Source organism: Montipora capricornis, chromosome 3, assembly GCF_036669925.1.
Source record: "Montipora capricornis isolate CH-2021 chromosome 3, ASM3666992v2, whole genome shotgun sequence".
NCBI lineage: Eukaryota > Metazoa > Cnidaria > Anthozoa > Scleractinia > Acroporidae > Montipora > Montipora capricornis.
In genome coordinates this window covers 71,076,876-71,094,375 of record NC_090885.1, presented here as the reverse complement: position 1 = coordinate 71,094,375, position 17,500 = coordinate 71,076,876, and the positions used below count along the sequence as shown (strand labels likewise).

The following is a 17,500-nucleotide window of genomic DNA, read 5'->3' as shown; positions in this document are numbered from 1 at the left end:
TTAAGAGGCAGTTATATCATTAATGAGTAACAGGAATCCACGCTTGCTCAGTTTGAAAACAATTTGACATAATTCCTCTAACTACCAAAGTGGACTCAGCCTTTGCAGCCCTCGCATTGATTTCTTTCGTCCTATCAGTTTTCAAATTGGACAGCGTGATGTTCTATCACATATACCAAGCTTTTGAAACTAAATTAAGAAACACCCCCAACCCCATTGCATCACTGCACGGCGTTTTGGTTTAGCTTTGCATTCACGTGGCCATAAACGGAACATAAAATAAAACACGTTCATACGAAGAGAGATTAATTTCTTTTGTATAAGTTAGGGTCACCAAAGGTGGCCACCGTTTCTTTCTTTTGGGACACCAAGATGGCTACCGCTAAATCGCGTGCAAGCGCTCTTGAGGTGCAATTGGTAGGAAGTGGTTTTACTATGGGAGTGGATCATTCTGATCCTCAGAGTCCGCTTTTCTTTTGGTCAGCACCAAGAACACGGACTCTGGCCACAGCCAAAAATACGTGTAGTTCCGGTAATGGTATAATGTTACATCCATTATTGTTTCAAATTTCTGAGAATGCGCAGAAGAGCCGGAAGTCCGTGATTCGCGGACTTCCTGCTTTGGCTTTAGCCAGAGTTCGTGTTCTTGGCGGTGACCAAAAGAAAAGCGGAGTCTGGGCACGAAAATGGGAGTTGATGAGATTATCCGCACCAAACATTATACGAACAGCAAAGAATTTCAAACTTAGACTCTTCGCTCCTCTGCATGGATTAACAAACCTACTAGGTTTTTTTTTTCAAAATCAGGAAGCGCTCGGAATTGGTTTCAGTTTTAATAGGAACCTTTAGATCGGAGGACGAGTACGAGTCTTCTGTACTGAGCATGCGCAAAAGGTTTGGACGCCGACATTTTTCGAATAGGCTGCGAATACAGCCACCTCTCATTGCTAAGCGTTGCTTGGGCCGATCAGCGAGAGGGGTGTCTGCGATTCGGAGCCAAAAATTCCATACTGATGACGCAGGTATCAAGGCGACAACTTTGCATAATTGAATTTTTTAGGTACGCAATTGCATAAGTTTGCATGTGTGTTCACAATGGTGGACTCAGTGAGTCGAGAGCTATGAATATTCATAACGATGAATGCAAGTATTGTATTCTCTTTAAAGGGTAACCAAAATATGGAGACAAATATTTCGTGAGGACAGATGTAAAATCGGTTGTCGCTGATCATCTCAAAAAAATTGCGACACGTCTTCAACATTTGTTCGACTTTCCACCGTCGAAGTCGAGTTCTTATTCTCTGAAGAAGCCGTTTTGTTGTCGCTCCTGTAAAAAGCTCCTTGAAGAGCAACAGAGGATAGCGGATAACCTGGAAAATGAAATCCGCAGAACTGACGGTAGTGCATCGCGAAGACTTTCTTTCAATTAGATTTCCTATTTCCAGCAACAACAGTCAAAGACTTTCCATATCCCGTTAGAAGGTTCACAAAGACAACCTCACCGCTAACGAAACAATACAGCGCTTGACGAGAGTACGAGGACGAGAATCTGTCGCGTTCGACGACATGTTTACATATTCGAGCATAAATTAAATATCAGAGGTCTTAATTATGCTAAAATCCCAACGCCCCAATCAGAATTCGTTGACCGGAATCCGGACAAATCTACGTCATCAATATGGAATTTTTGGCTCCGAATCGCAGACGCCCCTCTCGCTCATCAGCCCACTACACAGGGTCCAGAGGAGATATGTTTGTCGTTAGAACATCAAAACCCGTCGAAAACATCTGAAATAATGGGTTATTTTGATCGCGTTGACGATCGCGTTACAGTTTCGTTACACATTTTGTATACCGCAAACCAAGAGGCTGAGGGCTCGCAAGATCGGCTTACAGTATACGTATTTTATATACTGTAAGCCGATCTTGCGAGCCCTCAGTCTCTTGGTTTGCGGTATACAGAATGTGTAACGAAACTGTAACGCGATCGTCAACGCGATCAAAATAACCCATTATTTCAGATGTTTTCGACGGGTTTTGATGTTCTAAAGACAAACATATCTCCTCTGGACCCTGTGCCCACTACAATACATACTTAATTGACCGCTTTTCAGGGCCAATGAAACACAGTGAACGAAACAAGAGGCGGTAGTCACGTGTATGCGGCATGGTAATGCACACAAAAAACCTCCTTGGACAACAGTAACTTTTGACATTTGCTAAGCAATGGGTCGTACCCTATTGATTTTGGCAGTAGGGTTGCCTCTTTTGTGTTTCTTACTTGCAAAATATCAGGATGGCGATTTTCTGCTGATGTTTTACGAAATGTTTGGTAAGAATGCAACTGTAGCGTTGCAAGGGAAAGTGGTTTGGATAACGGGCGCTTCAAGCGGAATCGGAGAATATTTGGCTTACGAACTGGCGAAATCTGGTTGCAAATTAGTGCTTTCAGCAAGGAGGAAAGACGAATTGGAGAGAGTTAAGGAAAAATGCGTCGGTAAGAATCTTTGGATACACGTACTGTGATCAAGGTATTATGTGAAGAAATTTGTAGCCTATGTGTAGCCGTACCCTCCTCCCGTTTAATTATAAGTCTAAGCACCCATTTCAAATAGCGCTGATAAACATCATTTAAGTCGAAGAACCCGTTTTAAAACGGTAAGCTTTCAATAATTGTGATGTAGGGTTAGTCTGCAGTCTGCAAATGTCAGGCACCGAAAACAATTCAAGTAATTTGCTCTTGGGACTGTATCATGCATCAGTGAACAGGATATTTAATGCAAATTAACCCCCCGCCCTCCCCTCAAATGAACTGTATTAACCCTAAACCTAACCCTAACCCTAAACCCTTAAAATGCTTGTCTCAAAAATGAACTAGTAACCCACATTTTTTTATTGCTAGAAAGTGATTATTAGCAGGTTAAGTTGAATGTCTTAGGCCAAATGAAATTCTGTGCTGTAGATTCAGAGGTGAAACACAATGATTTCTAAGACAAGACACCTTTTGGGAAATTTCCAGGATCCGGATTACCCCAGACAGTTTTCTACACCCAGACTGAAAGTTGTGTGTCTTGGAAACCGAATACTCAGAATGCCTGCAAAATTGGAGTATGGTGGTGTGATCTGGGTTAATGTTTGTTGTCCCTCAGACCAACGAGTTTGGTACCAGTTGTTGAAAGGGTTGATCAATAAGCACTACCCATTGGGTAACTCAATTGGTTTGGCTATCCACTTGGATAATGATTTATCCGGTGGATAGCATTATCCACCTTTTGAACAACCAAGGCCTGGAGTCCAGTTGTAGAACATTCTTGAATATTACATCACAACATAATGTGTGACTTCTTTTCCCATGTAAGGGAGCACCTTACCAAACACACGTCACAGGTCATTGTTGTACCAGTACAGAAAGAATTCTAAACATTCATTAAAGCTATCTTTAGGCCTAATTAGGCCTTAACAAAAGTTTTTAGCCCTAATGTTAGCATTGATAAACGGTCAGGGTTGTTTCTGGTTTGGTAAAACAATGACCTGTGATTTGTCTCCTGTATTTTGTACCTTCTCAAGAGGGACTACACAGGTCATATTAAGCAAATAAGGGCTAGTGGTAAAATATGTAACAAAGCAAAACTTTGGTCCCTTTGTGATTCTCTCAAGGTCACTTTCTCTACTTCGAACCTTTCAATGTGAACCGCCTGTACCTAAACTAGTAAGATCACATTGCCTACTGAAACTGTTATACAAAATATCAGGGACATTTTGTTTAGGGAATGGGCCAGGGTTGGTTTTGTGCATAAGGAAATTGAACCTCCTTATTAAATTATTAATAATAGTGATGATGATGATGATGATGATCATTTATAATAATATTATTGAAACAAATTGTGCATGCTAATGCATACATGACTGTTCCTAGCAAATGCATCACATGAGTATCACGTACAGTGTCTGACAGGCCATCCAAGTTTGCTCTTTTCACCAATCCCATAATACAGTTCATTTTGGGGGGCTAGTTGCATTAAAACAATGAATACCCAGTTCAGTGAAGAATGAAACAGTCCCAAGTGAGTAAATTGTATTGTTTTTATGTTAAGAACCACCCAAAACAAATTACCTTATGGGATGGGGGAAATATAGTCTATACAGGATCTGGAGATTCAAAGGAAGAAGTTTACTATATAGGGTCCGAAGACTGAAAGAGCATCCCTTACTAGCTATATTAGCCTTATTATCATTCCTGCAGAGGAAAGAGCAAAGCAAGAGACTTACAATACCAAGGGCTTTACTTCCTGATTTACATATATTATATTCACAGCTATTTCCAGTGCCCTTTATCCATCATTTCAAGATCAAGATGTCCTTGTCCTTCCTCTGGACTTGTCACAATTTAACATGCATAAAATCCTTACTAATGATGTCATCAAGCATTTTGGAAAGGTAACTTAACAAAATTTAATAATATTTAGGTACTACAGTGATTTATTTTATAAACACCAATGAAATGCCATGTGAGTGTTCACATGAAAACATGATATCTTCACATGTGAAGATAACATGTTATCTTCATATTTGAAAAGATCACTGCTGCTATGGCTACATATAAAAATTGCACCTTTCGATATTAATTAATGTGAAACGATTTAGTATTTCATTGGTGTTTGAAAAAGAATATTACACGGCCACGTGGAGATACAAAATTTCTCTTCTTGTGTTGAAAATATTTCACGCTCTCAAAGATAAATTTCGTATCTCTGCACAGCCATATAATATCCTCTATGTAATACACTTCTGAAATTTAAAAGACAAGTGTGGAAATTCAAATATAGGCCATAGTCCCAAACAGTATTTTTATGGTGGAAAAACTAAGCAGACATTCATGAGCCAACACTTCACTGGCATAATGGTTGGATAATCAAAATTAATGCTATTGTGTTTTCAGACCCAACATTTAAATCACAATCAACCACACATGAAATACTGGTATGCTGTCATTATAATAGTTATGTTAGTGATCTTTCCCACTGCTCTACTTTCCTGGATGCTACAGTGCCAGTACACCATAAATACTCTGAAATATTGTGTGGCTTTATATTGATCAGAAGTGCCATAAGTAACATCAGTGACAAGAGTTTCGCACTTGAATTAAAGTGCAAAACTCTTGTCAGTCTGAAGTTATGTTGTAACATGATAACAAAAGCAGAGCATGCTGTCTTATTGGTCAGCTACCAATTTACTCTTTGCACATGAGTGAATGGTTTATGATGACAGCTTTATGAAAAAGAGACTTGAATGCCATATATGTTTTAACCCATGTGTGTATTTCACCCAAACCACCAGCAAAGCAAATTTGCAAGCCTAAGGTTCGAAAGTCAGCTCGGCAAGTTCATTGAGTGAGAGGCAAACGGCCACAAGATGGTTCTCATGATGTTATAATAAAACAAATAGTAAGCGCATACTATTGAGTTACGGTTGCACTTGGAGGGTTCGCTAAGAACTCAAAAAGCTAGAGTCCACTCTGCCATCGTTTCATGCTACTCTTAGCTTCTTTGGTGCTTAGCAACCTTCTGCGTGCAACTATATTTTGTGTAACTCAATAGTACACACTGAAATGTTTACTGTTTGTTAATGCTATAGAATAGATAATTTTATAACCTTCTTTCCTCTCTCTAGGTGGATGTTTTGGTCAATAATGCGGCTAAATTACAACTCTCCTGGTTCAAGGAAACACCTGTTGAAATAGACAGAGTTCTTTTCGATATAAACGTTATTGGAACCATCTCATTGACAAAGGCAGTTCTCCCATACATGATACAGCAGCAAAAGGGAGATATTGTTGTTGTGAGCAGTGCCTTGGGAAAGTACGGTAATTGAGAGACTACCGAGTCTTGTGCAAGTGGATTCAAGTTTTTATATACTATTTTCAAAAATAAAACCTTTCTGTTTGAAGTTACTTTAAACAGCCAGGTCTCCACATAGGATGTTTATACCTAATTTCTTAAGGCCTTCAAAAAAGTTTGGTGTTTTGCCATCATTATGTGTGGACATTCTTTTAACAATACACTGACAACTGTAAGGAATTGACAGCATTTATATGTACTTTTTGTGATTTGACAGAGACAGCGATAAAATGGGACAGTGATGTCTTCCCATTAAAGCAGGCAGAAGCTTGCGTTAAAAAAAAGCAACAAGTAGTGACCCATTGTACCTCCCCCACAGATATATGTATATACCGGTAATATATATATACCTAGGGATCTTCCACAAAATGTATTCCTTTCTGTATGGGTATATTTTTAGCCCTTTTATTTACCACTTTTTCATTGTTTTCATGTTTTTGAAAAAGAAAATAGGAGGGTCAAGTACTGTCCACCTTAGAGTTTTCCTTTTAATAGTTCAGTAAATATCCTCTTTTTAAACCCCAAACTTATAAACTGAATTTCCCTAAGTTGATAAGGCATTGAATATGATTCATGGTGGGTGGTATCATGGATGCCAACGGAGCGGTGGGATTTGGAAAATGGAAGTTGTTTACCCACGGAACAGTCCTTAAGAGTGCTCAGGAGCTTGTTAAACATGTGTCCGTGCATTCCAGATTGAATTCGAATTTGGCTAGTTAATAGTTTAAGTGTGAAAAGATAGTCATAAAAGAATTACTGATTAAATATTGTAAACTATTTTTGTAGGCGGTCCTTTGACATCCTCTTACTCAGGCACCAAATTTGCATTGCATGTAAGTGAAAGAATTACAGAGCTTAGTATTGGTTTTGTCAACATTGATAATATTCAGAATATGTAGTAAACACGGCCCACATATAACAACCGAGAATTTAAGAACCTGTTAGGCTGAAAATGTTATTTTAGACCCCTCTTACATCAGAAACAGTTTAGCCTAAAAAATTAAACAGGTTCTTATTTTAGAAAATCACCTTGAAATTTTCAAGTGTCTGGAACAAATTTTAAACTGCACAGATCTTTTTTTTCATGGTTTATGATTGAAATATAAAGGTATCAGCATCCTCATCAGAGGAAATCAGTCATACCATGTATGTCATAGAGTAGGTATCTTTTGTGGTTCCAAATAAGAACCAATTTAAGAACCTAGATAGCCTAAAACTACTGTAAATATCATTCCTAATTATTAAGAACCTATTTAGCCTAACTTGGAAAAATCTAGGTTCTTACAGTGTATAATTATGTGGGTGTTTACTGTATTGTTGAGAAAATGAATGAGGTGGTGGAGTTTAGGGTAAAACGATGAAACATAATATTTTAAAATGTTTCAACAAAGTAGACAATCAAAGCACAGCAGTGTACATGCATGTTTCATGAGTATTTAAACTGGAGAGTTATAGCGCTCTACATACTATGGTATTTCCTGTTCAATTTATGGCCAGAGTGCCTTTAATAATATTCAGTTGGAAAAATCAAGAAGCTGTAATGTTTATCATAGCCCAAGAAAAAGAGGTTCTCAAGATATTTATTTAATTTCATTAGGTCTCGATCTGCATCAAGCAACAAAATAAAAATTTTATACCAATAGCATGTAACTGCATGTCAAATAATTCTTATTAACTTGGCCAATACTGAGATGCAATAATATGTTTTTTTATTTTTTCCTAATTTTTACGTTTATTTCTTTTTGTTTTAATTGGTCAATCATATAGTTAAATAATTACATTTCTGGAATTTACCAATATTGCTTGGGAGAAAAACCTTTTGTGTTCAATGCTCCAGAGTGGAAGTTTTGGTGAGAGTTGAGTTCAGTCTCCACCATCAAGGTTCTTTAGGCTGGGGATATTAATTTTGTATTTTGAAACTCTGTGCATATAGCAGGCCAGCAGTTGTGTTGTTTTCACTGTAAAATCCTGAATTTTGCAACAACCAAATAAACACCAGTGGCCCCTGGTTTTAATTTAAACACAACTGTTTAAGCATGTCCTGTATGTCAAAAGTTTAAACTGATACCCTTTCACTTCAATAGGGCATCTTTGATTCTGCTCGGCTGGAATTGGGAGCCCACAACATTAGTGTCCAGATCGTGTGTCCTGGTCCAATCAAGTCAAGCATCCTTGCTCAAGCTTTTACTAACAACATAAATGTGGTAAGGATTAAATTACAGTTACTTGTTATGAACTTCCAAATCACAATAATTTGAATCATATGACATTGTGAAGCTCCCTGAACATTGATTGGGACACTTCCGATCTAAAGACCTCGATAAACAAACTACCTGACGAATAATTCATGTTTCGATTCTTGTAATGCTGGATGGTTAGAGAATCAGACGTGTGTTACAGAGTTGTTAAATGTGATTCCTGCCTTTGACTTGTTTCGCTATTTCGTTGTCCGTTATCTTCTAATTATACTCTTCTAATTATTAATGTAATATCTTGTAATAAGTACCTCGCTATAAACCTTTTTTTCTCGGTCTGTACTGTAATTATAAAACCCGGATCCTCATTTTTTTTCCATCCGTCAGTACGGACCGAAAAACTGTGTCAAAAGTTGTTGGGAAGGTTGCACGCATCACTTCACGTGACACCTAATTTGATTATTCTAACTATTGGCTGTACTACTTGGGAAATACCGTGCTCTAAATAGTTGCTTGCAAGATTCAAACAGTTTTACACATTTGTGTAACGTAAACGACATGAAAAATTTGCCAGAGAATGTTTTATCAAATTTTTAAATTGAGCAGGTCATACTGTAGAATATGGCCCGCCAAATTAGCCAATCAAAGCGCGCATACTATCTGAAAGATAGAGTGGAGTCCAATAGGCCTTATTCACGATAGCCGCCATGTTTGTTTTCAAATTGTCATGCAAATTAGCCATGTGGTATGCTGGGGGGCAAACATTGGAAAAAAGGCAAATTGCGGAAAATTGGCTCGTCGAAATATTGAAATGACATTGCTAAAAGTCCATATTTAATATTTCCGCTAACCCTTCCCCTTTCCTCCTCCAAACCAGCTCGGGAATGATAGAAAACAAAAGCATTTCTCAAAGGAATGTCGAAGAATTTTTTTTTAAAGCTACAAACTTTTCTTTCTTAAATCAATTACTCCCCCCCCCCCCCCCCCACCTCAAGCGTTTACTTCTTAATATCTAAAATATCCGGAAACTTCGAATCACGTGACTGATGTTACCCGACTTGTCAATCAAGATCTGGCAATAGTTTTCCTTGCAAAGGCCCGCTTGGTTCGCTAGTTTTTGCTGGGCTTGAGCTCATTTCCCACTTAAGAAAGTGATAGCGCTTTACTCGTTGATCCTTGTGTGAGATCAACTTGCGAAGCTCCCCAAAAAAAGATGCATAACCTTCAAGTCAAATTGGCGAGGTTTGTCGTTCATACAGCTGCAATCGAAATCAAGTACCGCATGATGCCTCTGATGATGCGAAGCTGGTCAGAGGTGAGATCCTTTTTAGGTAAACAACTGTTTATTGCCTCAAACCCAGAGGATCCGGCAAAACCTTTTTTCTTCGGTATTTCCCTTAATTTACCGCTAGAAGCATAAGCAAGATCAACATTTATCCCGCGTAAAAACATCACCTTTTATAATGAGGTCGTAGTTTTTGGCGCTAAAGTCGGCCTGTCTAGTCACTATCGAAACTGCCCAAATCTCAGTATTGAAGAAAATGAATGAATCCATCTGTAGCTATCGTGCTTATGCCCTATAATACATTTAGGGTAGTTTGGCAATAAAGTAACGGCTGTTGCGGTGAGACAACTCTTAACGTATGGTATACGATTATACCTGGGGCTCTTGCAACGCATTTTGTCCGCCTGAACTGAACGATTGTATTTTAATTTCAGTAAAAGGCTCATTAACTGATCTCCGATGGAGCTTTTAAATCATGAGAGACTGTTGGTCGCCCAGATCATACTGCGATGCGACTGGTTTTGAGCTCGTACGCAGGGGGCAAATGATTGCTTATTTTGCGAAAAAATCTGTCATCATTTTCGTCCTACGTGTGTGCACAGTGATTTTTTTCTCACCAAATTTTGTCAAGCCTTATCAAACTTCAAATTTTTGTTAGGAGTGTCAATTATACATATTTTACAACATAAAGAAAGCGTTTTCAAGTGCGGCCACGATTAGCAAATTGAAAATTTAGCGGAGACAATTTTTGTTGAGCCAAACAAATTTCTTCAGCCTAGTGCGTATGGGCCCTTCACTCGTCTTCGCTTCGTTTTTTTACTGAAACTTCTCTCTTTTATTGATACGACCGTTACTTATTTGGCTACGCTATGCCTTTTTCTATCCACGCCAAAAAGTAAAATTTAATGTTGCCTATGCGATCCTTGATGCGTATAGTTCCATGCCTAACTTGCGACTAAAAATAAAATTTTAGCCGCAGTAAATTGGATGAGCTGGTTGCTTGTATTAGAGTAAAGCTAAAATAAGCGTAAATGTTCCTTCAATTGAAAAAAAAAAAAGGACACAGAAACAAACCGAGGCTAAAGTTTCTTGCCAAAATTTTCCTTTCATGTTTATCACTCAAAAGTTTACACTCGTCTTCAATTCTGCTGTCAAAAAGACGAATTCAAAGTCGAATTCACTGAATTTACTTTGCTCACCGCGTTCGTTTTTAATTACCACCTTTTTCACACCGTTATCTCAATTATATGATCTTACTTCTTTAAGCAAATTGCCTTTTTTTTGTTTAAGCAAAACTTTTCTCATTTGATCGCTTACTTAAAAGTTTGGAAAGATTTGCACGAACTCCGAGCTCTCTCTTTGTAAACAAATCTGTGATTGACAGCTTCATTTTTTACGGATGGTCTGAACTGACCGAAAACGACTCCCTAGTGTATGTAGTGTCGCTGTAGTTTGCTGCAGCGAATTAAAAACAAGTTATTTTAAAAATAATGTTGCTGTTTAGATGGTCCCTTTCATTACGAAAGGTCTTATACGAAAATGATTTTGTCGAGCGTTGACTTCAAAATTTGCATGTTTTGTTTTGTCTCACGCTCGCCTGCGAGCAACTACATGTAGATGTAACTCACTGTTTGTTCGTTTCTTTTTTTTTTTTTTTGCACGGAACGAGGTAGTTTTCGCAAATTAGGTGACATCCTTTGACGCTCACGTTTTCTGTTGCATCCGTACATCAGTTGTTGTTGATCTTTTTTTTCGCTTTTGACGTTGTTATTTGAGGAATTTACGCACTTGCCTTAAAGCTGGGATCGTCGGAATGACTAACACTCCGACTGGACGGATGACTCAGAGCGGATTATCTCCTCAAAAATGAAAAGTTAATGCCTTATCCATGCCGGGTTAAATAGACCAGGCAAAGGAAAGTCCTGCAAAAGCATTTTCTGTTAGATAGAGCAAACTGCGAGTTTGTTTTTAACCTCAATATTTTTTTTCGCAATGGCGGCGTCCAAAAATTGTCGCCGTGAGCTCATGTGTCAAAGTTGTGTATTAACAACTTTGACGGTCAAACTTGTGTATTACACAACTTTGACGGTCAAACTTGTGTATTACACAACTTTGACCGCCAAAAGTGACGGCCAAAGTTGTGTAATACACAAGTTTGACCGTCAAAGTTGTGTATTACACAAGTTTGACCGTCAAAGTTGTTTAATACACAACTTTGACGGTCAAACTTGTGTAATAAACGAAAAATTTAGAGTCCGGAAACAATCTGACAGGTGTATTTAGAATTAAGTACCTTATAATAAAATTATATCTGTGGATTGCCTTTGACAGTTTGACTGTCTACTTCGTTAGCTGCTCATTTTTCACTAAAAAAAGGTCGAAGTAACTTGTGTAATCATTCTATTTTATTACTTAGGTGATAAACATTCAGTGAACGACTGAAACAAATCATCTGTGTGGCTAAGATGTTTGTTATAACCTCTCGAACTTGTGTTGTTTGCCCCCTCAGAAGCGTGTAGCTAATTTGCATGATAATAGCAAATCCAACCTGGCGGCCATCGTGAATAAGGTCTATTCAGTTAGTCTCTCTCGTGCCCCCTAGGGTTAGGGAGGAGACGGCTGACATTTCAGACTACCTAATCGGTCTGTAATCATACAAGTGTTTATCACGAGTATGATTACAGACCGAATTGGATGACACAAAGTCTTCTTTCCAATTAATTATAAAAATTACAATTTCCGAGAAAAGATGAGCCAAGCCTGTGAGAGAAAGGGGAAATTAATTTGCATTAGAAGACTCCCAAAGGAAGCGTTAATTGTTAAAAGTCGCTCTGAAAGAAAGAAAGGAAGAAAGAAAGCCCCAATGCAGGAGTCTGTACACTGTTTCTGTGGTGATTGAAACCAAGGTTGTGATTGGTTGATTTAAACTACAATTATTCACTGAAGGCGAGGCTTTTATTCTCCGGTACAATTACGTAGATGATTATTTGAAAAATCTGCATTGTCCTTAAAACAATTAATTTCTTTGTCGACAAAACGGCTTGCGGCCATTTTGAAAAAAAACCCAAGTTGATTTTCGCGTGATAATCACCTCAAGTGGAACCAATCAGCGCAGAGAATTTTCATTAATCACCTAAGTAATAGGACATTTTTGAAATATCAATATTCAGCTTGATAGTGGGCTAGATAGGACAAAAATAATAGAAACATGTTCGAATGAATGTGACAAATATTTGCATATAATCCACTTTTCTTTGTCTTTGTCCTCTAAACCTCTCTTTCAAGCTGAATTTTAATATATCGAAAGTGGCCTCTTATACTACTAATATTAATAATCATAAAAATTGCTATTTGCTCGATTATGATTGGTTTCAAAACTTCTATTTGTTATCCAAATTGTTATTGGACAGTTCAATAAGCCAATCACATTCAAAGTTGTCAGTTATTCTACTATTACGCCATTTTGCCATATTTGGTAAAGAGAACGCGCCAAATATGAGAGGGTAATGCACTGTAGTGGCCCGTTTTGACCGGTTTACAACAGGTCAAATACAGACGGAAGGGAAGTTTTTCAATATTAAAAAGAAATTGTTTTCAATACGATGCAAAGCCGGAGAATTTACGTGGTCATCGCTTGTCACTCGTCATTTCGTTTAACCAATCAAATAAAGGAAATTGGAATGGTGTCGTCTGTGTTGTTTTCGTCATTCGCACGCACCATAATTATGCGATCGATACGATTCTCAATCAATCTAGTAAGCAGCCAAAAATTATACCAGAAAATGGCGTGATAGTGAAAATAATAAATCCGTTATTGAAAGGTTTAACATATAATACGTGCAGACATTTTGCTCGTTGCACGCAAAATATCCGGGCATATTATATGTTGAACCCTCCTTCAATAAGGTGTATAAAAAATTATATTTCAAAAAAAGGAATCATGAAGAACCTAACTGAGTCTGGCTGTGCAAGTCGCACAATTGTCTCATGTGTCATTATTGACGTAATTATCTGACAACCAATCTTGCTTGTTTTGTTCTCACAGACCTTAAAGGACACGCCCTCACTCTATGCTAAAGCTGAAAATGCAACAAAAAGAATGCCTACTGAGCGCTGTGCAAAGTTGATGGTGGTGGGCATGGCAAATAGCTTGGATGAAGTGTGGATATCAGAGTACCCATTTCTTTTGACGTACTATATGAATGAATATCTTCCAAATCTGTTCAAATGGTATGTTTTGGTAGTGAGAAGTTATCCAGAATTACTCAAGGATGAAATTCCTCCAAGTTAAAATGATACAGCAATCACCAAGACTGGTTGTGGTTGTATAGTACAAACCTCTTCAATAAAATCAATCAATCCCATAAGACCCACAGTGTACTCAAGCACTGTAAAGGTTCCAGTCTTTTTGCGAGTTTGTAGGGTTTCTTTATAAAAGTAAAGGGCTTTAAAATGTCGAATCACTAAATCTTCACTTTACAAACAATTAGCCTGTATCAAAAGTACCATAATACTCTTTGTTTGTCCCTTCAAACTATTGCATAAGCATTGTTTTTATTTTCTCTTGGGACTGACAATGGTCCCAAGAGAAACTGGAAGCAATGCTTATGCAAAATTTTGGAGGGAAAAACAAAGAGTATTATGGTATTTTTGATATTGGCTAATTCGGATCACTCAAGTTTCCATATAGACAGAACAGATGCTTGAACAGCAGAGGAGGGTCGTAGAGCGATGGCTCATGTCAAATGCCTCTTACGCAAAGGATGCATTCAGTAGGTTATATTCCAGAATCAGAATGGAATGGTCTCCCCAAAAAATCACCATTGTAGAATAGTCCATTTTGCAGTTGTGTGCTTAGTTACTTGGCCTATGAATGAAAGTGAGGCTGGAGTTGACCTTATTTTGATAGAAACCTCACTGCTTTTCTCGTGTAAATTCTTACTAATTAGCATGACAACAGCATCATTAACATAAGAAAAGGAGGGAGGTCTATAGCGTAACACTTATCATAGCAAGGTCAACACCAGCCTCACTTTCATGTAAAGGCCAGGTAACTAGGCACACAACTGTAAAGATGTCTGCTATAATTTTGATGCCACTGGAATGAAAAGAAGTTGACATCGCCAGTTTCCTGACTCCAGTAAAAACACCTTTCTCAATTGGCATCCAAAGAAAAATCCTTTTATTTTTATTTTAGGATAGGTGCAATCAAATTCGACTTATTAAAGGCCCACCTTCAACCGACAGGCATTGCGTGCCACAGAACAATTTTCATATATGAAAATTCCACCCGAAGCTGAGATTCATCCAATTAGATCGCTACAATAAGCAATGCAAATTTCCATAACAAAAACAAACGGTCAAAAAGCTTGTCGGTTGAAGGTGGGCCTTTAAACGACTTCAGCTATTCACCAGAAGTAAAGGGTTCATAACTAAAATTACAAACTTATTAGTTTAGACAGGGTAAAATGTTTGAGACAAAAACAGAAACATTTAAGGTGGCTGGAACCAGTTTCACTACTTTTAAGGACCTTTTTATTAGAACGGTTGTCACTACAAAACTGTATCACGTAAAAGAAATCTTATGGTATCGTACCAAACACCAATTATTACTTAACAAAATGCGCTCACTATTTTGACGTAAAAGGTTGCCATGGCAACATGAAAGCTCACCAAAAACACCCTATGTTTCGTTTTTACTTGCTTATATCGTAAAAACGAACTCGGTGACCCCCATTTTTTATTGTAAAATAGTAATTAGCAATTTGAGATAGGACTATCTGCAAAGTTAAAAAAAATTCTTGGAAGCCAATTCAGGGCTACCTTAAATTTTCGAAAAATTAAGGTAGCTCTGAATTGGCTCCCAAGAATTTTTTTCAGCTTTGCTGATACTTCTATCTCAAATTGCTAATTACTATTCTACAATAAAAAATGGGGGTCACCGAGTTCATTTTTGAGATATAAGCAAGTAAAGACGAAATATGGAGTGTTTTTGGAGAGCTTTCATGTTGCCATGGCAACCTTTAACGTCAAAATAATGAGCGCATTTTGTTAAGTAATAATTGGTGTTTGATGTGGTACCATAACATTGCTGTTACGTGATACAGTATAGTAGTTATAAGCCATCTAATAAGAAGGTCTCTAAAAGTGGTGAAACTGGTTCCAGCCACCTTAAGAACGCTCGCGCTTATTGCTACAGCGCATTTTTTCGCGCATGTCACGCACACGTCATGCATCGCAGATCACGAAGGTAAACACGATGCTAAAGGCGCAAACATTTTCCACAAGAATGGAACGTAAAGGCGTGTGGCATCATGGGATAGCCGTGGACCCAGGTCTTCTCGGAAATGTCACGCAATGACGTGACAGTGCGAATAGACAATCGGTTTGAGAACTTCGCAGCGATTTTACTCTCTTGAATGCCCGGTGACCCCCATTTTTCTTTCCGTAGATCACTTCCTTTCCTGATTTTGTCCATTTTAACAAAAAACCAAAAAAAATCTATACGTGAGAAGTTACAAATATTTCGCCTTTTATGTACTCGTGCGACCGAAGTTTTCTTTCTTAGACTAATATGTATCGTTTTTCAAGGTCTACTTTACCACAGAAAAAGACATCAGCTTCAAAAGTTTATGTAGTTACATCAGTTATGTTGACTTGATTACGTTTACGTGATCTGAATTTCACTAATGCTGCTAATGTACCTTATTGCTGACAGTTGTAAGCTAAGATCGTCTTAAAATAATGCAAGCCTCTAAAAGTGCACCTCATGATCTCGAAAACAAGCCCAGTGACCCCCTATTTTTTTTGCCTTTTTGGAAAAATTAGATCATTACCTTTCTGCGTGGGAAGTTTTAAGAAAATCTGTACGTGAGAACATTTTTGGCGCGAACGTCCTTGAAGGTTGAACGGTTTTTGAATAGTTTCTCTCTTATAATTTGTGCTATTGTGGCAATGTAGTCTTGCACAGGCAGAGCTTTAAATGGAGATTAATCTTTCTTTCTCTCTCTCTTTCTCACTCCAGGTTAACCAAGAAATATTCAGTGGGCGCTTTAAAGGAAATGATGAACACGGATTGACATCCGAATAGAGGGCATTTTAACTATTCTCTTTGTATTCTAATTTAGTTGCATTTATCTTTCACAGAAAGATCAAGTACATAGAATCAAAACTTTCAAATTTATCCTGTCGTGTGGACTGTGTTTTGTCACGCAAACAAATAAAATGACCGAGGGAGGCTTGAGAAGAGAATTGTAATGTTCTTCCCAAGCCTCTGTCGGTCATTTTATTTGTTTGCGTGACAAAACACGACTGCCTCAGAAAAGCGGGCTGCTTGACTGATTTATGAAGGGACTGCTCGCAGTTTACCTCTCGTGTCTCCTCTCATATTTATCTATTATTTCTGTTTCAAATGTCACGAGGGCATAAAGCATCATCATAGTGTCAGTGTTCTCGTTCATGTGAAGCTTTTATGTCAGACGTTTGATCTTGACGTTATTGGAGTTATTTACAGTCATTTGCCGGCATTTTACGAATTGCACCACCCCTGCACCACATACATGCACCTTTAAATTCTTTGTACAATACGAAACTTTTAATAATCGCAGTCGCACTCGCGCGTATACGTTTTGCAAATAAATTTTCATATACTCATAGAGATGTTCACTTTCGAAGCTGTCACAGTGTGTACTGTGTGGCTCATTGATCATTGTGGCTCATCGATCGACCACTTCTGCTTGTGTATTAAAGAGTACATTGCCAGAAGATGGATTGTAATTTAATTTTTGGTCAACTGTTCAATATGTCTTAAGGTGGCTCAAGCCAATTTCAAAGCTTTCAAGTAACGTTCTTATTACAAGGTTTGACACTAGCTACAACGCTGTATCACGTACCGGGATCACGTATTAGCAATGTTATGGTGCCACAGGAAATAACAAAATTTGTGATTTTGTTAAGGTGGCTCTGATTCTGCAGTACATAATTTTTGAAAGTTTCTTCTTTGCCTTCTGATCACTTTCCAGCGATAAAAATGGGGGTCAAAGTGTTTGTTTTTGAGATATGAGCAAAAAGACAAAATATAGGGTGTTTTTGGTGGGCTTTCACGTTGCCAAGGTAACTTATAG

The 17,500-nt window shown here is 37.9% G+C and overlaps 2 protein-coding genes across 2 annotated transcripts in view; both read left to right on the top strand.

Moving 5' to 3' along the window:
- Positions 1-209, top strand: part of LOC138043905 (dehydrogenase/reductase SDR family member 7-like) — a 25,322-nt gene extending 25,113 nt beyond the window's left edge. Inside the window, exon 7 of the mRNA XM_068890419.1 lies at positions 1-209. This exon is cut by the window's left edge and continues 1,771 nt beyond it. The gene's annotated coding sequence lies outside the window, so the exon portion shown is untranslated.
- A 1,756-nt stretch (positions 210-1,965) lies between these two features.
- LOC138043902 (dehydrogenase/reductase SDR family member 7-like) lies at positions 1,966-16,605 on the top strand. Its single transcript, XM_068890417.1, has 7 exons — positions 1,966-2,497; positions 4,316-4,437; positions 5,671-5,863; positions 6,684-6,730; positions 7,982-8,101; positions 13,423-13,607; positions 16,402-16,605. Exons 1-7 carry the CDS (start codon positions 2,227-2,229, stop codon positions 16,454-16,456), a joined length of 993 nt encoding a protein of 330 aa, XP_068746518.1. The 5' UTR covers positions 1,966-2,226; the 3' UTR covers positions 16,457-16,605.
- The last annotated feature ends 895 nt before the right edge of the window (positions 16,606-17,500 follow it).

Bases quoted from the DNA above. Each gene is read 5' to 3' on its own strand.
- LOC138043902 (XM_068890417.1), top strand. From the start codon at position 2,227: ATGGGTCGTACCCTATTGATTTTGGCAGTAGGGTTGCCTCTTTTGTGT. The intron at 4,438-5,670 runs GTAACTTAACAA...TCCTCTCTCTAG, and splicing joins TCATCAAGCATTTTGGAAAG to GTGGATGTTTTGGTCAATAA. The intron at 13,608-16,401 runs GTATGTTTTGGT...TTCTCACTCCAG, and splicing joins CTTCCAAATCTGTTCAAATG to GTTAACCAAGAAATATTCAG.